This window comes from Eurosta solidaginis, chromosome 5 (assembly GCF_040869045.1).
Source record: "Eurosta solidaginis isolate ZX-2024a chromosome 5, ASM4086904v1, whole genome shotgun sequence".
Classification (NCBI taxonomy): Eukaryota; Metazoa; Arthropoda; class Insecta; order Diptera; family Tephritidae; genus Eurosta; species Eurosta solidaginis.
In genome coordinates, this window is record NC_090323.1 from 119204681 (window position 1) to 119232266 (window position 27586).

At 41.5% G+C, this 27586-nt stretch overlaps 1 protein-coding gene across 3 annotated transcripts in view; it reads left to right on the plus strand.

Moving 5' to 3' along the window:
- Positions 1-27586, plus strand: part of nxf2 (nuclear RNA export factor 2) — a 527629-nt gene that overhangs the window by 9151 nt on the left and 490892 nt on the right. For all 3 annotated transcript variants that reach the window (XM_067792196.1, XM_067792197.1, XM_067792198.1), the window contains one exon: positions 6000-6455. In XM_067792196.1, the coding sequence (XP_067648297.1) occupies positions 6000-6455 (456 nt within the window). The remainder of the gene's footprint in view (positions 1-5999; positions 6456-27586) is intronic.

The following is a 27586-nucleotide window of genomic DNA, read 5'->3' on the forward strand; positions in this document are numbered from 1 at the left end:
ATTTATCATCGAAACATTGTCTGCTGCATCAAACAACTTTAATACGCATAACAAAAGCCTTGATTTTGCCAAAATCGACTACGGCTTAACGATATACGGGCACTGTGCGCGCAGCATCATGAAACGCTTATCACCACCATACCACGCTGCAGCTAGAAGGAGCTTGCGAGCATTCCCGACATCTCCAACACGGTGCATACTGACAGAAGCAGGGCTTCCGACTGTGGAAGAAAGAACTAGACAAAACAGCTTGAAGTTGACCCATAAGCTCCTACACTGCAAAAACGCGATTCTCTGTGAGGCAGTGAATTCAGTTGCAAGAAATAGCAAAAGTATTACGCCGTATTTCAGCCATTACAAGGTGCATCAACACAGCGAAGGAAGCAGGCATTCCTATTAAGCCAGTAAAAAAGAACTGTAACACTCCTCCACCCTGGACTAACATGCAATCGTTTGTTATAACCGATATAAGCAGAAGCAACAAGAGTACCACACCGGCAGCAGTTTATAGACAAATGTTTAAAGATATCACAACAAAATTTGAACAGCAAGATTGGAAATTCGCATACACCGACGGTACAAAAATTCATTCCACAACAGCTTTCGCGGTGGTAGATTCCAATCAAAATACAATCACGGTCGGCCACCTACTACCATTTTGTTCTGTATACACTGCAGAAGCTAGCGCGGTACTACGCGCAACTCAATTTGCTCTCGGCACCAAAGAAAAATACATAGTATGTTCAAATAGCTTATCGACCATACAATCCATCACAAATATGTCCAGTACAGATAGCCTGACAATAGAAATACGCAAAACACTTTTACAAACCAACAGTCGAATAAAAATCATGTGGGTCCCAAGTCATCTTTCAATAGCTGGAAATGAAGCTGCTGATGAAAGAGCTAAGTTAGCAGCCCAAGAACCACTTATAGTTCAAAACTTTATCTCTAAAAAGGATATCTCCAAACTGGCTCAAATACACATACTTAAAGCAAAACTCGAAGATTGGAAGAATTATATCCACCACTACTCGAATATAAACACCAGCGGAAAGAGTCCTATATTCCCGATTAAAGTCACCTGCAACAATTTGAAAGCGTTTATCCGACTACGAATAGGACACACGATTATTACACACGAGGCGGTTCTTAAAGGATCGAGCGTGTCACAGTTCCCCTACTGTAATGCCGAAACTAACTCTGTGATTCATCTCCTCGACAGATGTCATCATTTCGCAATAACCAGAGCAAGCCTATTTGGAAACACAAACCCTTCTAGTTTATTAAGAAATCATAACGCTGTATCTATAGACAAAATAAATGAATTCCTTAGGTTAACAGATCCTAAGAAATTAATCTAGAGTTAATTATCTATAAGCCTTGAGTTAATCTAAGCAAAAACTGTAACTTAAAAAACAAGCGAGCCGAAGGTGTTCTTACTAGTGCTCCTTTTCCAGTAAAGAAGGCACGTTGCGCTTCTTTTCTTCTAATAAATAAATAAATAAAAATTATAGAAGCTACGTGGACGTCTGGTTTTAGGATCTAGCCCAGAACAACCTGCCCGGTGCAATCATCCCTTACACGAGACAAAACGAGTATGAGGTTACACTGAATAGACAGTCCTTGGTCGGGAAAAATCCCGAGTCGTTCCGGTACATAGAACCGACTGCCTTGGGAAGCGTTAATTCCTAGGTGGTTCTGTATAGTCTCGTAATTAATTTAAATTCACTTAGCTCAAATTGTTCGTACAAGTGTGGCTACCAACTGTCCCGCTCTGCATCGGCTAGCAACAGTTCGAAGGTAGTCATTAAAGCTGTAGTTTGAAAACGGTACTTTGCGTGACTGCCTCCCAAGGCAGTCGGTTCTATGTACCGGAGCGACTCGGGATTTTTCCCGACCAAGAACTGTCATTTAAGTGTAACCCCATTTAATTTGTTGCGTCCCTCCCACAAATTGTCATCCTCCCAGCAGCTCCTTGCAGCGGGACTGCTCCATATTCTCTTGCTCCCGGAAGGTATCGAATCCAATCCGGGCCCGACTCCTGACCCCGGTCCTGAGAAATGGTTTTGCTGCATCTGCCGGAAAAGAATCTTTTTAGGACGGTCATACTCTTGTTAGTGTGTTTCGTGTAAGGGATGGTTGCATCAGACAGGTTGTTCTGGGCTTGGTCCCAAAACCCGACGTCCACGTAACTTTTATAAACCTTTTGTGGCTCCTTGCTGCTCACGCCCAAGGGCGTCCCGTAGTCTACGCCTAAGCGTCCCCCACTACCTGCCAGCAGCCCCGCTGCTCAGCAAGCCACAACAAGTACCCGCTGCTGCTCGCGCCCCACGGCGCCAACAACTCAAATAGCTGCTACCACTCATAACTACTATCTTGTTAGTAGAGTCGGTAGCAATGTTGAGCATCAGCCCCTGCCCCCGTCTTCCCCCTCTTTTCCGGCAGCAATCGTGTAGGTCAGGGAAATAGACTCTTAGTCCCTACCTCCGTTTGCACCGTTAGCCAGCACAGAATATATATGTTTGCTACATCCGCCCAATGCAGCTCCTGCCTTGGGTGGTGCCACTTTCCTAGATGTTCTGGTCTCCGCGACGGCAACCCCCCGACGGGTTTCATCGCGCCATGTTGCCAGGTCGCAAACCCAAATCATTCGGGTACCCCAATGCTTGCCCAAGGACGCCCAGTCCCAGGGCCACAACAACAATTGCGTCCTAGCCTTCCTCAACCCAGGCGCAGTCACCCGTCACTTACCCCCAGAGTGGCGACGTCTCCCCTCATGCACTTCAGAATTCTGCAGTTAAACTGTAATGGACTAACTGGGAAGATTACGGAGATAGTCGATTTCATGAAGCGGCACAACATCCGCATTGCTGCGATTCAAGAGACTAAACTCACAGCAAGATCTGCATTGCAGACCTGCTCTGGGTATAATGTTCACAGAAAAGATCGCGAGAGCGGAAATGGAGGCGGACTCGCGTTTATCATACACCACTCTGTGCAATATTATATATTTGATCCTGGCATCGACCGCAGGGACAATGTCTTAGAACGTCAAGGTCTATCTGTCCGATCAGGCGATGCAAACCTAGAAATCATCAACATCTACATCCCTCCTGCCACCTGTTGCCCCAGTGGATACCGCCCTAATATCAGCGCCTTACTCACTGGCAACAATCGCATTATCTTAGGCGATTTCAACGCCCATCACGATCTATGGCATTCAAATTTGCGGGCGGACAGTAGGGGTGAGATGTTGGCGGATCAAATAGAAGAAACGACGTTCTGAACAATAAACGGGGACGCCCCCACACGTATGGTAGGAAGCAGTCACAGTTCGCCAGATATCTCAATCGTGAGCGCAGAACTCGTAAACTGCGTCAACTGGCAGCCGATGGTAACATTGGCATCCGACCACCTGCCTATACTTATTTCGCTCGAGCGCACTGCCGACTTCATCGTCACAGAAAAACGCACTTTCATAAACTTCAAAAAAGGAAAGTGGGACCAATATAAACCTTTTACAGACAACCTCTTTGCTGCACTCCCTATCCCGACTGATGCCCGCCAAGGGGAGCGTGCCTTCCGCAAGGTCATTGAATCCGCCTCGGCACGTTTCATTCCCGCCGGGAGAATTCCCGAAATTCGGCCCCACGTCCCGGCGGAGGCCGCAAACTTAGCGAGAGAACGTGACCTTATAAGACAGCTTGATCCAGGCGACCCCCCAATAAGGGATATAAACCAACGCATCAGATTGCTTGTGGATGAACAGAAGCGGGCGAAATGGGAGGAGCACCTAAGTGGTTGTAACCTCTCTACCGGTGTGGGTAAACTTTGGTCCATCGTAAAGTCCCTATCGAATCCGTCTAAGCACAAAGACAAAGTTTCCATCGCCTTTGGCGATAAAGTGCTGTCGGATGCGAAAAAATGCGCGAGCGCTTTCTGCCGACAATATATAATGCATTCTACGGTCGACAAAGATAGACGGAGGGCCAACAGACACGCTCATAAACACAAATTCAGCGCGTCACCAATCACCATCACCGCTAAAGAGGTTGAGGACGTCATTGGTCACGCTAAACCATCCAAAGCAGTCGGCCCAGACGGCATAGCCATGCCAATGCTTAAAAGCCTAGGGAAAGAGGGTTTCAAATATTTAGCGCATGTCTTCAACCTGTCTCTTTCCACCTTTGTCATACACGAAAAATGGAAAATGACCAAGGTGGTCCCGCTACTAAAGCCTGGGAAACCAGCTAACATAGGAGAGTCGTATCGTCCGATATCTCTCCTATCGCCAGTAGCAAAGACGCTTGAAGCATTTCCAAGCAAATTTGCAACTAGCCTGTCATCAGCATGGCTTCAGAAAACTCCATAGCACTACCACCGCGCTAAATGCCATTAGCACCCAGATAAATTGCGGTTTGAATCAAAAACCCCACCAGAGAACAGTACTAGTAGCGCTAGACCTATCAAAAGCTTTTGATACGGTCAACCATGGCTCATTACTGCTAGACCTGGAAGGGTCTACCCTTCCCCCATGCCTTACAAGGTGGACCGCAAATTATCTGGGTGGTCGGCAGGCATCGGTGCAATTTAGAAACGAATCATCAAAACCAAGAAGAATTAAACAAGGGGTGCCACAGTGGGGTGTCCTGTCCCCACTTTTGTTTAATTTCTACATATTTAAGCTACCTTCACCACCGGAAGGAGTCAATCGTTTCCTACGCCGATGACTGCACAATAATGGCCACAGGCCCAGGCCCACAGATCGATGAGCTTTCCAATAGAATAAACGGCTACCTCCCTGATCTCTCCAGTTTTTTCGCCTCGCGAAACCTAGCATTATCACCGACTAAATCTTCCGCGACCTTATTTACAACATGGGCGTCCCAAATGTCGACCATTTTGAACATCCACGTCGATGGCACTACGCTACCGACTGTCCTACACCCCAAAATTTTGGGTGTGACGTTTGATCAGGATCTACATTTTGGTGAGCACGCAGCCGCAATTGTTCCGAGAATTCAGAGCCGTAACAAAATCCTCAAATCCCTCGCTGGCAGTACCTGGGGAAAAGATAAAGAAACGCTCATGACTACATACAAAGCAATTAGCCAGCCGATTACGTGCTACGCGTCACCCATATGGTCGCCAAGCCTAAAAATTACCCACGGGAAGAAGCTACAGGCCTGCCAAAATACTGCTCTCAGAATCGCCACGTGCTGTGTTCTTATGTCCCCAGAACACCATCTGCATAATGAGGCGAGAATACTCCCCATCAGGGAGAGAAATGAGATGCTGACCAAACATTTCCTGTTGAATACCCAGAAACCTGAGCATCCCAACAGACATCTGATTGATGAGCCAGCACCGCCTAGGGGCTTAAGGAGTCATCTCCGTAAGCATTTTGAGGAAATACGGCACCTGAGAACCCAGCCGTATGAAGCGAAAAAACACAAGCAGGTCCTTGGTGAACTCCACAAACAGGCGTCGGACTTTTATGCCGGGAATTGCCCGGTGAATCCAGTACTCAAAGAAAAGTATCCAAAACTCGCGGAAGAGAAACGCATACTCCCCAGGGAAACGCGTGTCACTCTTGCTCAACTTCGTTCTGGATACTGTAACAGGATAAACTCTTACCTATCCAGAATCAACCCCGACATACAAAATGTATGCCCCGCCTGCAATGTGTCCCCACATGACACCAACCATCTCTTTAATTGTAATGTGGAACCAACGCCTCTAACACCCCTTTCCTTATGGTCCACCCCTGTTGAAACAGCAAGTTTCCTTGGACTCCCGTTAGAGGATATTGATGACAATTTGTGATCGGTCGCGGCTGTTGGGTAGGGCGAAGCACTGCTACAACAACAGCAACTGCCTCCCATTTTCGCTGCAGGGAAGCTAACCATATTTTTAATCATATTACAATTTATACAAGTATATTTGTATTTTTTTATTTTCCATCATATCTGTATTTATTCTTTTTCTTATTATAGCATGGTGCAAAAGAAGATCGCTTTTTAGTACGGAAATGTAAAGCGGCTATAAACAAACTATTCGACCAGAACCTTCGAATTCAGCTTTCAGATGCTTCTTTCGTTCAACTTCAAGTAAAATTTAATGTTGGTGCCTTTAGACATGGCCAAATCTCACCTTATGCTAAACTTACCGATGCACTAAATCGCCTTTACACGTGTATGGAACGTGTTAATGGCATCAATGGCATATTAAATATGGCTCGATTTAATGACCAACCCGAATTTTTCGATTTGATAGTAAATCTTGGTAATCGTGCTGTGTTTGAAGGAGTGTGTAAGCTAATTTATCGCAATGATGAAAAATTTCGCTCTGTCAATGGTCTCATTCTAAGCGATAATAGCATTACGACGGTAGCACCACTGACAGTGTTTTCCGGGGTTGATTTTAGTATTTTGGACTTACGAAATAATAAGGTATGTTAAATTCCATTAGTTATACATTTCCTATATTTATTATTGACGTAGCTTTTGACCGAACTATAGGTTGTATAAAAATCACACCAAAAACTGATAATGTAGCTTTGTTGTGTTGTATTTGTTGAAAAGGTAAAAATACTTGAATGAGTATTAGAGATATGGGGTTTCCGCAATAGTAACTTCTTCTGGTGCTCTGATGTGTGCACTATTAGTTTAAAGGAAAGAAGAATAAGGCATTGAGAGATGAAAAGTCTAATATCTATAGATCAGCTAACGAGTTTAACGTAACGACCCTTCACGACCCCTTTGTGGTTTTATCCGTTCATACGTACAGGGTTCGTATTTGAACACACATCGGCAACATACTCCTTTTTTTTTTGCTTATACATATGAGTTGTGCTTTTCAGAAAGTTTGACGTCGGACACACATGTCCATATCTCCCTGATGATGACTTCAGATTGTAGTCGAAATATCGACCAAAATTAAAAAATTATGATATGTATTTAATTAGCGAGCTTTGCTCATATTGCTTTATACAATGGTTTTTGTAATTGATATTAGAGAAAACTTGTAAGTTTACAAACGGCGATGATATGAATGTTGGAGATTCGAGTTCAACGCTCAGCTCCCGAAAAGCTAGCTGATGAAGAAGTGAAATTCAGAAACATGTCCTAGTAACCATCGCCGTTTGTAAACTTACAATTTTTCTCTAATATCATTTACAAAAACCATTGTATAAAGCAATATGAGCAAAGCTCGCTAATTAAATACATATGATCATGTTGATATAATAGTAACAGCGGAAGTATTAAAAAAACAAATACTGTAAAAATCCGAACAAATGTTACTAAGCTTTCAAAAGCGCGCCTAAAAATCATATCCACACCATTAGGAATAAACTACATACAGAGTGTATGTGCCTGCATGGTGATCAAAAGGAATATAAACAAAAAGGCAACTCTTAGAGACCAATTGTACAGCGAACAACGGAACATTCATATGGCGTAGCAGCTAAAGGCTTGCACTGATATGAATGTTGGAGATTCGAGTTCAACGCTCAGCTCCCGAAAAGCTAGCTGATGAAGTGAAATTCAGAAACATGTCCTAGTAACCATCGCCGTTTGTAAACTTACAATTTTTCTCTAATATCAATTACAAAAACCATTGTATAAAGCAATATGAGCAAAGATCGCTAATTAAATACATATGATCATGTTGATAACTTTGGTATAAATTAAAAAAAAAAAAAACAACTCTTCTCCAATCTTAAATAATGGAACATTGATATTATACATAGGCGAATAGGCTTTAAAAATTTCTATTTTTATATTGGTTAATTAAATAGGTACTTGTGTATGTATACGATATGTAGAATCTAGAGCTTAGTTCTTATTTGCAATTCAAGCGTAATTTCTAATTAAATAAAAAATTTATAATGTGAATGATTTGAAACAAAACAAAAATGATGAGTGAGTAAATTTATTAATGGTGGTAACGAAGTGAGGTGGTAAGTGGTGTTTACGTAGGGACATCCACAACTATCAGTGCTAAATTAGATGTCAAGGCAGGGAGGGATATAAGAAGCACGAGCGCCATGTCACCTGGGCAGCTCATAACTTGGAGAAGGAGGAGTTCTGGCCTTAGTTATGCCCCTTTTATCCCTTAGCAGGTTTTTTTTTGTTCGTTAGAGAGACCAGTGCACCAAATAAATTTTTTTGTGATAAATAAACAGGGACTCTGAAATAAAATGTAATGGGGTCTAGTGCTATGAGGAAAGGTCGCGAACCCCCCACCACTGTTTTGCTAGCCAATAGACGGGTCCCGATGGACCTACTCCTCACAGCATGAGCAGGTAAGAAGACCTTAAGTCCTTTTTGAATATTTTCCAATTCCAACTCAAATAAAACATTACAAAATGGCGCCCAACGTGGGGCAAGAAAAGCTAGGTAGAGCCAAGAAAAATATATATGTATACATTGTATGTGTATACACATACATAATAATTTGCAACTTTAACATCTGCAACCATCATTTTGCTCCACAGTGCACCGGTTTCTTTTTAGTAATACGTTTTTCATTTTCCATCGTTCCTACATGCTCTTTCTCATGTATCTTTATTTATATATATCCTTAAATAAATATCTTGTTTACTTCGAAACAATTTTTTTTTGTTTATATTAGAAATAAGTTTTGAATCCTCGCAGGATTATCGACTATGGGGCGTGTTTAAGACCCAGTAGAATCGACCGCCTGGCTCTTCTTAACTGTTTTCTTTTCTTGTTTAATCACCTTCAGTATACAATTCCAAAAAATCTATAAAGCAACATTGTACCAAGTAGAAGTGATTTTTGGAAATACTAAGTTAGTTTAGTTCATTACTTAGTCCAAAATCAACCCCTACTTAAAACAATGGACCACTGAAAAATATCTGTCAGAAATAGTCCAAGTAAACGCCAGCTAGAACTCCATCTCGTTCGATGTTCACTTACCCGTCACAAAGTTACCACAGTAAAAGTTATATTTTTTTTGAAATTTTTAAAAACAAAGCACCATGGCAGTAGTACACAGTAATGAAAATCTTTAACTGGTGCCAGAAGGCTCAGAGGCAGAATGTAATATTTGTACCATCTATCAACAAGACCTTAAATCAGATCAGGAAGTGCGTAAAGCTTTATGTAACCATATATATCACACAGAGTGTATCGGAAGTTGGTTATCCACTTCACAAGAATGTCCATATTGTAGAAGGGCTTGTAATTTTCGCGAATTGCAAAAGATTACAATCGGTAAAAGTAATAATCCGACATTTTCCAATCCGACTCAAACTTCACAAGGACGAGGAGGAGCGGTACCCAGATACAATTTTCGATACAATTCTAAGCGCTGACTATATAACGAGAGTAATAGTAATAACGTATCACAACCAACTAATAACGATGATCAAAATCGCTCTTTACCTTTGATAAATATTAATTCTGAAAATCGAAATAATCGTTTTCGAGTAAACGATAATACCCGGCAAAACGTTAATTCAAACTTAGTTCATAGTAGCCAAATATCTCAAATCGTCGATGCAGCTATTGAACGATTGAGAGCCAGCCTAAATCTTCAGCCCAATACTCCGAATACAACCCAGTACCCGGACAATAACCAAATACGACAGGATCAGCAAGGTTTTCAGCCAGCTAACGTTCCATCCATTCGCCAGGATAAAATAACGACCATTATACAAAACTGGCATGTAAAGTTTGACGGACTAACTTGCAATGAGTTTATATATCGTGTTCATGCGCTGACAGCGGAAAATTTAAATAACAATTTTAATGCAGTTTGTAAAAATTTACACATTTTGCTTGCTGGTAAAGCCAAAACCTGGTATTGGCGGTATCACAAACAAGTACCGGCCATTGACTGGAATTCTTTCTGTACTGCGTTAAGGTATGAATTCAAAGATTACCGTTCGACATACGACCTATGTGAGGAAATAAGGAACAGAAAGCAACTTCCAAATGAAACTTTTGTAACTTTTTATGACTCAATAATGTCCATGATAGATCGACTCCCCATGCGAATGGAAGAGCACGAATTAGTAGAGTTGCTAACTAGGAATTTGCGTGCCGATATCCGACATGAGCTTCTATATGTTCCTGTACTTTCAGTAGCACATCTACGAAAGTTAGTGCAAATGAGGGTAAATCTGTTAAATGAAGCCACATATCAACGAACACCCATATCCCGAACCAATCCGCCAACACATGCTCCGAGACGTAATGTTGCATCGTTAGAGGCAGGTGAAATGGAAGAAATCAGCTCTGATTTTGAGGAAGCACAAGTATCGGCAGTGGAGTTACCATCCGGTCACATCCGGCAACTAATCTGTTGGAACTGTGATGAAGAAGGTCACACATGGGATATGTGCACTAAAGTACGTAACATTTTTTGTTACGGATGTGGTGCTAAAAATGTATACAAACCCCAATGCGAAACTTGCATATCCAGGCCAAAAAATCACTCGATGAAGACGTTCGATCACAAGCGAACGTCCAGCAACCTGAAAAATTAGAGTTAAGCGGTAGAAAAATTCAAATTAATTCCGATAGTGATTTAGGATTCGACCAAACGTTAGGTGTAGAAAACTCCCACCATAAAATTTTAAAACGAGTTATCGATTCGAAAGTAGTCGATAAACTCATATACGCACGTAAACCATTACATAAGCGAATACGTAACTACATTGAGGCAAGAAACAGAATTTTCCAGGATCATCCTGAACCCCATAAATCTGCAATAAAAACCAAAAGATCAACCTTGCGTCTTAGGCGCTTTTGGAAAGCAGTTATAGACAGGAAAAAGATGTTAATATCGTCCATTTTAAATGAAGAAGATGCTAGGTATTATGCAAAAGTGAAGCTTCTTGACCGCGAGATATTCGGATTGCTAGATACAGGTGCGAATATCAGTTATATAGGTTCTAGTTTAGCCAAAGAAGATTTGTTAAACTTATCCGAGTTCCGAAAATTTAAATCTAATGTCAAGACAGCAGATGGGAAATCTCAAACAATAACTGATTATCTTGATATAAATATAGAATACAAGGCAAAAATTAAAAGGATAAAGCTTTATATAATTCCATCTATAAGCCAAAACCTATTTTTAGGAATTGATTTTTGGAAATTGTTTGAGTTGGCTCCAAGCATAATTAGTAGTATTTCTTCCAACGACAAATGTGAAAGTAGTTCAGATAGGGATAACCCACACATAAATGAAAACTATAAATCTATTTTGTATCCGCTGACCGAGGGTCAACGTCAACAGCTAGAAGTAGTTAAGTTACTTTTTCCTAATTTGGAAAAACAAGGACTCGGCAGACACGAGATTGATGTAGGAGAAGCAAAGGCAATAAAGCAACGCTTTTATCCAGTTTCCCCAGCAGTAGAGAAATTAATGTATCAAGAGGTAGATAGAATGCTGAAGTTAGGAGTTATTGAAAAGTCTCGAAAGTCCTTGGAGCTCGCCAATGCATATGGTTATAAAACCCAATAAAATTCGACTGTGTCTAGATGCAAGAAAAATAAACGAAGTAACAAAGAAAGATGCATACCCACTTCCGTCAATAGAGGGTATATTCTCTAGATTGCCAGAGGCAAATATAACTAAAATCGATCTAAAGGATGCCTTTTGGCAGATTCCTTTGGCAGAGGAAGCCAAAGAAATTACAGCTTTTACTGTGCCTGGACGTCCTTTGTATCAATTTGTTGTGATGCCTTTTGGTTTATGTAACGCTGCGCAAACTATGTCTCGTTTAATGGACGAAATTGTTCCAGCTGACCTATGAACATGTGTATTTGGATATTTAGACGATCTTTGTATCGTATCAGACACCTTTGAATCCCATTTATCTATTCTTGTTAGGATAGCTGAGCAGTTTAGAAAAGCGAATTTGACAATTAACATCAATAAGAGCCAATTTTGTGTAACAAAAGTAAAATATTTAGGATATGTTATTGGTAACGGTGGCATTGCGACAGACCCAGAGAAAATCGAGTCAATTAAGGACTGGCCAACACCGAAAAATATTAAACAAGTTAGAGGTTTTCTAGGTTTAGCGGGATGGTATAGAAGATTCATAGACAACTTTTCGGACATAGCTTATCCAATAACTGAGGTTTTGTCTACCAAACGCAAGTTTGAGTCGACCGAAGCTGCCCAATCAGCCTTTGAGAAAATCAAAGAACGTTTAATGAATGCTCCGGTTTTACAGAACCCGGATTTTTCAAAAAAATTCTATGTTCATTGCGACGCCAGCGATTACGGGATAGGTGCCGTTTTAATACAGCTAGATAGTGAAGGAAACGAACGTCCAATAGCCTTTATGTCAAAGAAATTAAACTCTGCCCAAAGGAACTATAGCGTTACGGAACGTGAGTGTTTGGCAGCAATAGAAGCAATAGAACGTTTTAGGTGGTACATAGAAATGCAAGAATTTGAAATTATTACAGACCACTCTAGTCTCGTGTGGCTTATGAGGCAACCAAAGTTAAGTGGCCGCTTGGCAAGATGGGCGCTTAAGCTGCAGAGCTATACATTTTCCGTTAGCCATAGAAAAGGAAAGGATAATATAGTTCCCGATGCACTGTCTAGGATGCATTGTGAAGAGCTGTTTTCGTTAGAGATTGAATCAGAAATCGATCTGGATTCTGTTTACTTTTCTAGTGAAGAATGTACATACGTACATAGAACTCAGATGATACGCCTGTCACCGAAGAATACGCTTGGAAACTGTGGATCCCTAGTGAACTTCGTAAAGATGTCATGTCGCGTGCTCACGACCATATTATTTCTTCTCACGGCGGGATTCGTAACACGCTGGATCTTATACGCCGCAAGTTCTATTGGCCAGTATTAGTTCGAGATGTTAAAACCTACGTAGGCAATTGTGAAGTATGCAAATCGACCAAAGCTCCAAATGTTATATTGCGACCACCAATGGGAAATCAAGTTAGCACGGATCATTGGTGCTTTATCTGTAACCGTATCGGTAACCTTATAACAGCTGATTCGACCAACCTTATGAGAATCAATGCAATCGATTATTGGTGCCGCTAAGGTCGTAACCGTATCATAGCCAACCAATTGGGTTTTGCTTTACCGTCGTAACGATAAACAGCTGATTACGTTAGGGATACGGATACAGCGATACGACATACGGCACCAATGACTCCGGCTTAAACCAAAAACCAATTGGTTGGCTACGATACGGTTACGACCTTAGCGGCACCAATAATCAATTGCATTGATTCTCATAAAGTTGGTCGAATCAGCTGTCATAAGGTTACCGATACGGTTACCGATAAAGTACCAATGTCTGCAGCTTAAAGAAGGTTTACATCGATAGCGTATGCAAACTGACCTTTTAAGAATAGTTATAAAAGTGGTGTTGCGTTGATTTTGAATAACATAAACACTTACATACATATATTAAATTGTGCACGTTCAACGTTGCAAGTTGAAACTTTCCATATATATAATCTTATATATGCAAAGTAAGAAAAAGGTAAAAAAGTAACGTTCGTACCACAAAGGTAAACTTCTTTTGCGATACTTACTTACTTAATTTGCGCTTAACCGTCTAAACGGTTATGGCCGGATAGAAGACCAAGCCTCTCTTGCGATAACTTTGGTATAAATTAAAAAAAAAACAACTCTTCTCCAATCTTAAATAATAGAACATTGATATTATACATAGGCGAATAGGCTTTAAAAATTTCTATTTTTATATTGGTTAATTAAATACGTACTTGTGTATGTATACGATATGTAAAATCTAGAGCTTAGTTCTTATTTGCAATTCAAGCGTAATTTCTAATTAAATAAAAAATGTATAATGTGAATGATTTGAAAAAAAAAAAAAAAAATGATGAGTGAGTAAATTTATTAATGGTGGTAACGAAGTGAGGTGGTAAGTGGTGTTTACGTAGGGACATCCACAACTATCAGTGCTAAATTAGATGTCAAGGCAGGGAGGGATATAAGAAGCACGAGCGCCATGTCACCTGGGCAGCTCATAACTTGGAGAAGGAGGAGTTCTGGCCTTAGTTATGCCCCTTTTTCCCTTAGCACCGTTTTTTGTTAGTTAGAGAAACCAGTGCACCAAATAAATTTTCTTGTGATAAATAAACAGGGACTCTGAAATAAAATGTAATGGGGTCTAGTGCTATGAGGAAAGGTCGCGTGTCTCGTACGTGTCCCCGTAATGATTCCGTTGAGTTTGAATGATGATTTTGATTTTGGCTTCATTCACTTCGGCGTGGGTGAGGTTGAGCGTGGCTGGAACTTTCAGTTTCCTTGCTTTCTTGATAAACCGCAACATATAGGCCACGACTCTAAGCGCTCGAGAAAACGACGAAAACCGCTCGAGTATATCTATATTTTCTTCCTGCAGGGTGTGGAATACTTCCACATGTCGTTGTTCGGGTGGAGTTGGGTGGTGAGATGTATCCTTTGGCCACTAAGTTGATGGATTGATTAGCCAATCAGGTCCTTCCCACCATAATGGACATTGGACTAAATCCTGAAGCTTGCAGCCTCGAGTGCCCAAATCATCTGGGTTATCCTTACTGGAAACGTGCCTCCAAGTGGCGTTGTCGACGTTCTTAAGAATTTCGGAAGTCCGTTGGCGACATATGTTTTCCAGGTATGGGGTGGTTTTTCTAACCATGCCAGTACGATGGCAGAATCGCACCAGAGAATGAGTTCGTGTTGGGGTAGGTTCAGCTCACTTCGGAGCTGTTTCACTAATTTGGAGAGTAAGACTACTCCACAGAGTTCTAACCGTGGAAGACTCACGGTTTAAAGGGGTGCTACTTTCCTTTTAGCAGCTAGCAAATGGGATGAAAAACTATTTTCATGGGTTTGTACGCGTAAATATACACAGGCACAAAATGCTTTTTCCGAAGCATCTGAAAATCCATGCAGCTGGATGAGTTTATAGGGGGAATACTGTACCCACCTAGGGATTTTAATTTCTCTGATGTGGGGTAAATTTTCATAAATTGAGGTCCATTTTTGGAGAGACCCGAGCTTCACGTCTTCGTCCCAATCCGTTCCCTCCATCCAGAGTTGGTGCAGCAACATTTTTGCAAGAATCATTATTGGCGATAGCCATCCTACGGGGTCAAACAGTTTCGCAACTGCTGATAAAATCTGCCTTTTCGTAGTCGTGTTTTCTGCTGATGGTGGATCGTACGTATAGGTGAAGGTGTCGGTTAGCGCGTTCCACTGAATTCCAAGGGTTTTTGTGGATCTCGAATCGTGCAATTTAAGAAAGTCGACGCCTAGCAAATCAGGGTCGGGAACGGATTTTAAAATTTCAGGGTGATTTGCCGACATCTTTCTCAAAGGGAACCCTGCCGATTTTAAAGCTTCAATAACTTGAGTCATTGAGTTCAAAGTGGACTGTATATTATGACCGCCTGACAAAATATCGTCAACATATGTTTCGTTTAATAAAATGTTTTTAGCGAGCGGATATTCGCCTTGACAGTCGTGGGCGAGAGAGGTGTAGGGTTCGAATCGCCAAATATGGCGCGCAATTTACACCAAAGGTCACTGTTTTTAGTCGAAAATCTTCTATCGGCAGAGTTGGGTGTTTTCGATAAACGATTCGCTGAAAATCTTTATCTTCTTCATGGATGAGTATTTGGCGATACATTTTCTCAATACCGCCGTTAAAAACAAACTTATAAAGTCGCCATTTAAGTATGACGAGCATTAAGTCATTTTGTGGTATGGGGCCTGTATGGAGGACGTCGTTGATGCGTTGAAGACGACTCGCACTTTTGTGGTTTTGCTGTCGGGTTTTATGACAGCATGATGGGGTAGATAAAACGATAGATATTTACAATCTCTAATTATCTCTTGTTGGGAGGCGGGTTCCATGTGATCCATGGATAAATATTCATTAAGGACTTCAAAATATTTGTGTCTTAATTCGGGTTTTCTTTCGATGGTGCGTTCGATCCTGATGTACTGCTGTTGTGCTGCGGGTCGTGAATGATCGAGTGCCAGGTTGGCTGGAAATTCCGATCTGAATGGTAGTTTGACTCTGTAGCGTCCATCTTCCTCACGAATTGTGGTTGTCCGGTAGAGTGCTTCGCAGTATTTATCATCTGCTGATCGTTGTTGGGTTTGGTGAACTTCTTCCTGTTGCCAAAATTGTCTCAAAAGTTGATTGATGGGGTCATCGGTGCATTCCGTGACATGAGTGCTGAAGGTTGACACCTTTTCAGCTACAGGGCCGCTTAATATCCATCCGAATATTTTGTTTTGGGCAAGTAATGTTCCACTCACATTTCGTAGGAGCCCTTCGGTGAGGATTTGCGGGGTGATATCGCTGCCGATTACCACATCGATTTTCGATGGTATCGAATACTGTGGATCGGCTAACGGTAAATGGGACAGTTCTTCGAGATCGATGCTTGAAACTCTGACTGTGGGCAAGAACTTCGTTAGTTTCGGCAAAATGATTGCTTGTGGGTCTATCATTTGGGTTAAGTCTGCCGAACAGAATGTTATCTGGCAGACTTTATTAGCATTCTTCACAACCGCTCCATCCATTCCAGATATCTGGTGGAGAGACTCTTTTGTGGGTAGACCAAGAAGCTTTTGTATACGAGATGATACAAAAGTTTTTTGTGAACCTTGGTCTATTAGGGCACGAATTTTATGAAATTCGCCAGCAAAGTATACTGATACTATCTACTGCTGTTGGTAGTAGGGTGGTTCCATGAATACTCGAAAAAAGTGTAGAAACCGGGTTTTTGTCCTGAGACTGTTGGGAGGAGATGGCTCTTGCGGCGGCTTTCGATGTTGAGGCTCGCTCGTCGTCCATTCTCCTAGGGGTGCCGACTTGGGCATTATGAGCTCTGGGGTTTGGTTGTGATTGTTGAGGTTTGGGCTGCAAATGCATTAGTGATGACGCTTTTGGCAATAAACGCACGTGAAACTACTTTTACATTCGTTCTTGGGGCGTGACGTTGACAAACAGTTTTCGCAGTAACTATTTTCTCTCACAAATTTGATTCGGTCTGATACCGATAAATTTCTAAACCTAACGCAAGATTTGACTGCGTGGTATTGATTGCATAATCTACACGAAGCCGTTTTATTGAACCTCGTGTGATATGCATGGGTTCTATTATTGTTAGATTGGGATGAGTTTTGATTCAGCGTTCGTGGTGTAAAACTCGAAAATTGGGGTTTCGCCTTGCCTGGTCTATAGGTACTTATTCTCTCTATTACCTCGTATCTGCTGGTCAAAAATTTATTCATATCATCCCAAAGTGGGAGTTCTTTTCGGGAGCTGAGGGATTGTTCCCATAGTGAAAGGCTTTCACTTGGCAGCTTGGATGAGCAGAGGTAAACGAGGATTGGGTCCCAGTCCGTTGTCGGGATTCCTTGGGTGTTAAGGGTTGACATGCAGTTGTTGATTGTCATCTGCATCTTCTGTATTTGTTCTCCGTTTTCCTAGAATATTGTGGGCAGGTTGAACAGCGTCTTCAATTGGTGGTCGACGAGTATCCTCTTGTTCTCGTACCTATATCTTAGCGCTTCCCAGGCAAGCTCGAAATTATCATCGCTCAGTGGGTATTATTTTACAATAAGTCCTGCTTGAATTTTCGTTTTCAGGCGTAGGTGGTATAATTTTTGAGCGGGTGATAATTTAGGGTGGTTTTTATAGACTGCCGTGAACATATCTCTGAAGGATGGCCAGTCTTCGTATCCACCATGAAAGACGTCGGTGTCACATGCTGGTACTTTCAAATAAAAACCATTTGAAGTTGAATAATTTATTGGGTGGGCGGGTATTTGTTGTTGGTTGGTGCTAGGAGTGTTGAAAAGCTGTAAGGCTTCTAAAATTTCTGATTTGCATACTTGATACGTTTCCATGCATTTCGCGAATTTTTGCTCAACCGAGCCGCTGACATCTGTGTAATTGTCTGAAAAACTTACTCCTCGATGGGACTCTAGCACCTTTGCCCATATTTTATCTAGGTCTTCTAATTTGACCTTAAGCATACACTCTGATAAATCGGTAGCTTGGGAGGGTGACCATATTGAGCAGTAAACCTCTAATTGGTTACCGTCATATATAAATTCCTGCAGGCATTGGTCTGCAGTGGTCAATTTTTGGGTTTCGTTTGTTTTTGGCATTATAGTTTAATATAATTTACCAAGAAAATGGGAGCTTTTGTTAAGCTGTGAAAATAGAAACAAAATTTGTCAAAAGGGCAAAAAAAATTTTTTTTTGAAACCAGCCTAATGTACGCTTGGTTTTTTAATACGGGCTTGTCTCAGCGCTTCTGAGTACAAGTAATGTGAGTATATAAATGGGTGGGTGTTCACTGGGTTTTTTTTTTGAGACCCGCCTAATGTATGCTGGGTTTTTTGTTATATGTACTTATCTCAGCGCTTCTGAGCACAAGTAATATTGGTATATAGTACGTATGTATTGTAACGAATTTACTTGCAAATCCTCTTATTTGCCCTTCTGCTAAGTTCGAATCACTAAACTGTTGAATAAATAACTCCAATATTGAATAATGGAAAAATGGCCTTTATTAAAGTATTTCACAATAACACTTATACTTTGTAACTAGTTTGCTTAACAACCAAACTGATTGATAGTTCAAATGAAACTCTACTATTGCCCGCCAGATTGCGTGCTTAATCAATAACTGATTGATAGCTCAACTCAAACTGAATTCCAGCGCCTCTACATTTGCTGCGTTTTATACTCTCTGATTTCAACCTTGCATCTTCTAGGCGCTTCCATTTCCAGAATCTTCTAGTCCATCAGCTCTCAAACTTCTCAGTGTAACTACAATTGCACGATTTTATAGCTTCTCATTGCATACTTTCAGGAGTATCTCAGATATATGCATGTGTTTGTGCATTGACTCTCCGCTGCTCGTATACCTACATGGTACATATGTGTAGACGCAATTATTGTTTCGTTTATGTAGATACACAATGATTGAATTATTGATGTGAATTCACGTCACTGCTTAGCATCGGCTTAGAGATAGCAGCACCCCTTAGTTTTGCTAATATTCGTAACACTGCCCTCCACCTAAGTCTGATCGTCCCGATCAGACAAATCTCTCGATCTAAACGCTGCTAGCCTCTCCAAATGAACCACTTTCATTTTGGTTTGTGGTTTGGTAATGGTTTGTATGCGGTACACTACATCGTTGACCAAATCTCCTTCCTGAAACCCTTCCGATTTAATTGCTTTATCGTCCTCGCTTTCATCTTGTCACTCATAATCTTTGCTCGTTGCCTTACCAGATCGTGTATCTCTCTCAGCTCTTCCAAGACACCAGTGGATTTCTTGACATTCCTCTTCGCATCGGCATCTATCCCATACTTCAAATCAGCTGGCAGTCGGAGGTCATTGCCAAAAATTACCTTTGCGGGAGTTTGGCCCGTTGTGTCATGTACTGCCGATCGGTAGGCCATCAAGAATAATGATATGTGTGTATCCCAGTCCTTAGTCTACTACTTTCCTTAAATGCTCCTCCAATGTTCTATTGAAACGTTCCATCATACCATCGGACTGAGGATGCGATGCAGCTGTCCGTGTTTTTCGAATGCCCAACTTCTTGCACATTTCTTGGAACACAGCTGATTCAAAATTCCTGCCTTGGTCAGAATGTAACTCCATTGGTACACCATACCTCGCAACCCATTCGTTTTTTAACGACTTCTGCTACTGTTTCTGCTTCTTGGTTTGGGATTAGGTATACCTCTGGCCATTTACTAAAATAATCCATAACCACCAATACGTATTTGTTTCCGCGGTTGCTAGTAGGAAATGGACCTGCGACATCCATGGCGATCCTTTCAAATGGTGCACCTGAAATATACTGCTTCATCTGGCCATGACTTCGTGTTTTGGGCCCTTTCGCTCTGTTGCATATCTCGCAGTTGGCAATCCACTCGGTGACCGACTGACGGCAACCAACCCAATAGAATCTCTGCTTAATTTTCTCGAGTGTCTTTGTGATTCCAAGATGACCTCCACTTGGACCATTGTGCAGCTCGCTGAGCACGTCAGGAATCCTCTTTCTGGGAGCAACTATCAGTTTCTTCTTGCATTGACCATCCTCACTCTCCCATACTCGATGCAAGCAACCGGATGTCAATTCTAAACTGTACCACTATGCCCAATATGACTTCGCAATGGGACTCTCTGCTGACATCTCCTCTCTGCTTGGTCTTTCGTTTCATTCGAGCCCTTGCATAACATGTGACAGATCTGTATCTTCTAGCTGACACTTTCTTAGTTGTTCCTTGTCCCATTCATCCGTACACGTTATAGTCATTAGCCGGCCATCTATAATGTCTTCTTTAGCCTCGGCCTTTGAACAGTGCTTGCATTCCAAACTACATGGTCTTCGTGACATTGCATCGGCATTTCCATGGGTACTACCTTTTCGATGCTCAATGGAAAAGTCATAGCTTTGTAGTCGCTCGATCCACCGTGCCAATTGTCCTTCCGGATTACGGAACTGCAGAAGCCAGTTCAACGCTGCGTGATCTGTCCTGACACGGAATCGCTGGCCGTAGAGGTATTTGTGAAAATGTTTAATGTACTCTACCAATGCCAACAGCTCTCTCCGCGTAACACAGTAGTTCCTCTCTGGTTTTCCAATCGAACGGCTGTAATATGCAACTACCTTCTCCTGTCCATCGACCAGTTGTGATAAAACGCCTGCTATAGCATATCCACTCGCATCTGTATCTAGAATAAATGTTGCTCCTGGAATCGGATATGCTAACATTGGGGCAGTGCACAAACGCTCCTTCAATGTTTGGAAAGCCACTTCTTGCTCCTTCTTCCATTCAAAAGCTTTGTTTTTTCTTGTAAGCTCATGGAGGCTATGGGCTACGCTGGAAAAATTTGGTACAAATCGGCGGTAATATGTGCACAGCCCAAGGAAACTTCTCAAGTCATGCAGATTCTGCGGTCTTGGCCAATCCTTTACTGCCTCTATCTTTTCATTCGCTGTACGGATACCTTCTGTCGTTACCTTGTGACCCAAATAATTTAAATAAAAAAAAAAAAATAAATGTAAGGCGCGATAACCTCCGAAGAGATCTAAGGCCGAGCTTCTCTTCCAATTTGCGTCGTGCTCCTCTTGATTTTCCGTACAAATTGGCCGGACGGGACCTACATGCTTTATGCCGACTCCGAACGGCATCTGCAAGGCAGATGAGTTTTCACTGAGAGCTTTTCATGGCAGAAATACACCTAATTGAAAAACCTTATTTCTAAAATTTTGATGTTGCTTTGCCCGGGAGTTGAACCCAGGGCATACGGTGTGATAGGCGGAGCACGCTACCATCACACCACGGTGGGGCAGTGCACAAACGCTCCTTCAATGTTTGGAAAGCCACTTCTAGCTCCTTCTTCCATTCAAAAGCTTTGTTTTTTCTTGTAAGCTCATGGAGGCTATGGGCTACGCTGGAAAAATTTGGTACAAATCGGCGGTAATATGTGCACAGCCCAAGGAAACTTCTCAATTCATGCAGATTCTGTGGTCTTGGCCAATCCTTTACTGCCTCTATCTTTTCATTCGCTGTACGGATACCTTCTGTCGTTACCTTGTGACCCAAATAATTTACTTCCTTTTTAAACAGCGCACACTTTTTGGGACTTAACTTCAGACCAGCGCCAGCTATTCTCTGGAAAACTTCATCTAAGTTTTTAAGATGTTCATAAAAGTTCTTACCCAATACGATGATGTCGTCCAGGTACACCAAGTATGTTTTCCAATGTAGTCCTTTAAATACCTGATCCATGAGTCTCTCGAAAGTAGCTGGTGCATTACATAGTCCAAAGGGCATTACTGTAAATTGCCAAAGACCAACTCCGACGCTGAAGGCTGTTTTCTCTTTGTCTTCCTCCTTCACATCCACTTGCCAGTAGCCGCTTTTCAAGTCCAGTGTGGAAATCATTCCGTACCAGATAGCGAGTCCAGAGTGTCGTCAATTCTTGGCAATGGGTAGCTATCCTTTTTCGTAACGTCATTCAACTTCCGGTAGTCCACGCAAAACCTCATTTTTCCATCCTTCTTCTTTACAAGTACTACCGGTGAGCTCCAGGGACTAGCCGATGGTTCGATGACGCCCCTGTCGCTCATTTGTTGTATAATTTGACTTACAACTTCCCGCTTCGCCAGTGGAACACTACGTGGAGCTTGACGTATCGGCCTCGCGTCTCCTGGTCAAATATGTTTGCGTACTTTAGGAGCAGTTGCTTTGCCTTACTCTGATAATCTTCCTCTAGCCCCTCCGTCCATGCCGTGATGTCATTTGAAAGATCAGTATTACTAGATGAAACGTGTTCCTGGAGCTGTTCACAGTTAATAATTACTTCAGCCTCTTGGCATCTTCCCAAAATAGCTCTTTTGGTCAGTATGAGTGGTGACTTGAACTCATTGAGTACTCTTACCGGAATACGTCCATCTTGTTTTGTCATAGCCAGGGTTTTTCCTACAAGTATGTTCGGTGCTGATTTGTTTGCTGCTTCGACAACCCACAATTCGTTTGCCCCACAATCTCCATCAGCATTTGCCCAGATGCCTGCTTCTCATTTTGGTGGTATTTGCTGACTCTCTTCCACCAGCACTCGTTTACTGCTGTAGCCTCTCTCGTAGCCGAAATTAAGTGGCACATCCATGTTCTTATATCGCATCGTCTTGCTTTGCATATCGATTTTGATGCCTTGGTTGATTAAGAAGTCCACTCCAATTATGATTTCATCAACAATACCTGCCACTATAAAATTGTGTAATACCGTGACGTTCCCAATTGCTACTTCACATTCTACTTCTCCAATTACCTGGGTGTCCTCTCCCGTGGCTGTACGTAATCTTGCTCCAAGCAATGGTCTTATCTTTTTGTTGACTAAATCTGATCGAATGATGGAATGGGATGCACCGGTATCTACAGTTAGTAAATGTTCCTTTCCATCCACATGTCCTCCAACAGTAAGATTGCTCGATCTTCTTCCCATCTGCGAGATAGAGATTATGGGGCATTCAATTGCGGGAGCCAGCCGCCGCCCCTTGCGGCTGACTCGATTTAGTTTAACGATTGAGTGGTCTTGGAGATTTGCTCATCTCCTTCTGCTCTGCGTTTACGACCACCCACATTATTGGAACTGTTAGGGTTGGTGTTGCAATAACGCGCAATATGCCCTGGCTTTCCACACTTTAAGCATTATCATTATTCTTCTGCTGCGTACCCTCCAAAATTGCGTCTACCCAGTCTGGCCTTTCCACTTCCAAGCGATGAGCTTTGTACGCTGGCTTACTCAAAAGTGACGCTGTTTCTTGAGTCAGTGCATGGGATACCGTTTCTGCGAATGTAGGTTTTGGGTTTGCATATGTTGCTCGCTTCGTTTCTACGTCCCGTATGCCATTTATAAAACTCTGGATTTTTACCCTCGGTGTACTCCACGGGTGCGTCCGCATTTGTCAAATGTGCCAACCTTTCAACATCCGAGGCAAACTCCTGCAAAGTCTCATTCGCTCTTTGGTGGCGGTTTTGCAACTCAATTTGGAATATCTATTTTCTATGCTCGCTTCCATAACGTCTCTCGACAGCGGCCATCAATGCTTCATAGCTGTTCCGTTCGTACTCTGGAATAGTCTGTAAGATTTCGGCAGATGGTCCTTTCAATGCAGCGAAGAGTGCAGTAACTTTATCTTTAGCATTCCAGTTGTTCACTGTTGCGGTCTTCTCAAACTGTAGCTTAAAGACCTGGAAAGGAACAGACCCGTCAAAGGATGGTGTTTTTACCTTTGGATTGCTTGCTGAAACAGCTGGCCGATTTAGTTGTAACTGCTCCATACGACCTTTTAAATCATCTAATTCTGCCTGAAATTGAGCCATTTTTGCATCCTCCGCTTCCAGTTTTGATGATACCTGTTCCAAAATTTCTGCCGACATTTCAGATATACGTGCCTCTTGCGCTTCCAATTGAGATGCCATATATGTCTTTTGGTCTTCCAGTTGAGATGACACTTGCGACGTCATTTCTGAAATACGTGCCTCCTGTGATTCCAGTTGGGATGCCATATATGTCTTCTGCTCTTCCAGTTGGGATGCCATATATGTCTTCTGTTCTTCGAGCTGTGTAGAAATTTGTGTTTCCTGTGCTTCAATCTTCGATGTTATGCGTGTCTCCTGCGATTCCAATTGTGATGACATGTTGGTAGAGATTTGTGATGACATTTCGGACATTTGTGCCGATATTGCAGCCAATATCATGTTCAGGTCTGCGTTCGCCATTGTCTGCGGTGTTTCTTCCATTTTTGTTATTTCCTCGCCATCAAGATGAAAGTCATACTCTTCCACATCAATTCCTTCTGCTTCCATTGCCTCTCGTAGCCGTGCCTGAAGTTCAAGTTTAACGCCGCTTGTATTCAATCCACGGCTCTCCAACTCCTTCTTCAGTTGCCGGATCTTCAATTCACTGAACTTTTCCATGTCCTTGTTGTCCTCTGGAATTTATTGCCAATTACAATACAATAACCAATTGTAACGAATTTACTTGAAAATCCTCTTATTTGCCCTTCTGCTAAGTTCGAATCACTAAACTGTTGAATAAATAACTCCAATATTGAATAATGGAAAAATGACCTTTATTAAAGTACTTCACAATAACACTTATACTTTGTAACTAGCTTGCTTAACAACCAAACTGATTGATAGTTCAAATGAAACTCTACTATTGCCCGCCAGACTGCGTGCTTAATCAATAACTGCTTGATAGCTCAACTCAAACTGAATTCCAGCGCCTCTACATTTGCTGCCTTTTATACTCTCTGATTTCAACGTTGCATCTTCTAGGCGCTTCCATTTCCAGAATCTTCTAGTCCATCAGCTCTCAAACTTCTCAGTGTAACTACAATTGCACGATTTTATAGCTTCTCATTGCATACTTTCAGGAGTATCTCAGATATATGCATGTGTTTGTGCATTGACTCTCCGCTGCTCGTATACGTATATGGTACATATGTGTAGACGCAATTATTGTTTCGTTTATGTAGATACATAATGATTGAATTATTGATGTGAATTCACGTCAGTGCTTAGCATCGGCATATTTTTTTTGCGGTTTCGGCCTCATTTTAACAGCTATAAGCTTCAAATTTCACCAAATGCTTACGTGTATAGCATATATTGATGTCTGAAAAAATCATTGAGATCGGTGGTATACATAGTATATTCTCATACAACCGATAAGAAACTTTGCGCAATTTCTGCCCCGTTTTAACAGCAAGAAGCTTCAAATTTCACAAAATGCTTACGTATATAGTGTTGCGCATATACTTACAGCGAAGCTCGGAATAAATATAAAACACGTTGTTACTAGTACGAAGTTTATTTTAGAACTGAACTCAACGTTGAAAATTTGAAAAACATAGTTGTTGTACATATATGCATTTTACAGGGATGCATTTCATAAGATTGCCAGGTTTCCAATACTCCTCCTCAACAATTATAGTTTTTATATAATCTCAAAAGCAAATACTATTTCAATCCAAGCAAATTTACTAGTTTAACATGCTTTACTTTACATAAATTCTTTGTCAAAATATCTGCTGGCATATTATCTGTGCTAATATAATTCAGATTGATTACATTATTTTTTACAACATCTCGTATATAATGAAATCGGATATCGATATGTTTACTCCGGTTATGGTAAACCGGATTCTTCGCCAAATTATGTGAACTTAAATTATCGCCGTATATAGTCATTGGTCCTTCATTCTTGCAATATTCAATCTCGCTAAGCAATTTCTTTAAATATACTGCTTCTTTTGCCACTGCTGTTAACGCCATATACTCAGCTTCGGTACTGCTTAGTGCAACTGTTGATTGTTTCTTACTTTCCCATGAAAATACACAGCCTGCCATTGTAAATACATAACCGGTGAATGATCTTCTGTCTTCTGTGTTGCCACCCCAATCTGCGTCTACATAACCTTCGGCTTGCTTACCAGTCTTTTTGTAAACAAGCTTCAAATCTTTGGTTGAAGAAAGATACCTTAATATATGCTTTGTTGCTGTCTCATGCTCAATGTGGGGATTTTGGTTTCGTTGTGCCAACTTGCTGACCGAATGCAAAATGTCAGGTCTTGTTGTTTTCGCCAGGTACATTAATGCGCCGATAAGTGACTGATAGTCAGTAGTATCTACTTTCTCGCACTCTGTTTTATCACAATGCACTTTAAACCCAGGATCTAATGGCGTAGATGCACTACGACACTTCTCCATACCATACTGACGCAGCATGTTTTGAACGTATTGAGTATGACCAAGTGAAATAGCGCCTACACTTCCAATGCGTTCTATTTCCATACCGAGAAAGTGTCTTATTTTGCCTTTGTCTACAACCTCAAAATTGTTTGCAATTTGTCGCTTTATTTTTATAAGTTCGTTTTCGCTGGAACAAGCCACGATAATGTCGTCTACATATACCGCAATCAAATTGTAATTATCGCCGTATTTTCTCTTATATAAGCATGGTTCATTAACGCAAGCTTCGAACCCAATATTTTTCAATATTTCATCTAACGTGTGATTCCACTGGCGACCTGATTGCTTAAGGCCGCATATCGCCTTTTTAAGCTTTAATACGCGTTTTGGGTATTTTGTGCTTACAAACCCTTCTGGTTGCTCCATAAAAATTTCCTCATCTAAATCACTATTTAGATATGCTGTTGAGACGTCAAGCTGATGCATATGCAGCTCAAGCTCTGTCGCCAACGCGAACAACATACGTACAGTAGCATGACGAACCACAGGCGAAAACGTTTCATTGTAGTTTATACCATATTGCTGACTACACCCTTTAGCAACTAACCGCGATTTGTATCGTTCTATATTTCCTGCCTGATCTCTTTTTAAATTGAATACCCATTTGCAACCAATTTTTTTCTTACCACTAGGTAAATCAACTAGCACCCATGTGTTGTTTTTCATTAAAGAGTCATACTCTTTTTTCATTGCTTCTTGCCAGCGTTCACTACTTTCGCTAGACAATGCTTCTCTTACGCTCAGCGGTATTTTAACACGATTATCGTTTGCAAAATTAACAACATGGTACTCTTTACGCGGACGACCAACATTACCAGTATGTATACGTTTCGGTCTTCCCCTTCCTCTTCGTTCAGTCAAACATTCATTTACGCGGCCTTCGTCGCATTGCACTCCTGCTTCTTCGTTGCTAACTTCGCTCTCTGCTTCCGATGCTGTTTCGTATTGCTCCTCCTCAATACGAACTTTGTTGTCGATTTCATTTGATGGTTGTTGTAATTTGCTTCTTATTTCATTTGTGTCAATTGTTACCATTTCTGTCTCTTTCGCTTTCATTCTACCTAATACCTTTTCATCGAACATCACATCGCGTTTCTCAACTATTCTTCTTTCTTCGCAGTCATACAGTCTATACGCTTTTGATGTTAAAGAGTAGCCTACAAAAATATACTATTTTCCTCGCTCTCTAAATTTATTGTGTTGACTCTTGTCTAACCCAATTGCTTTT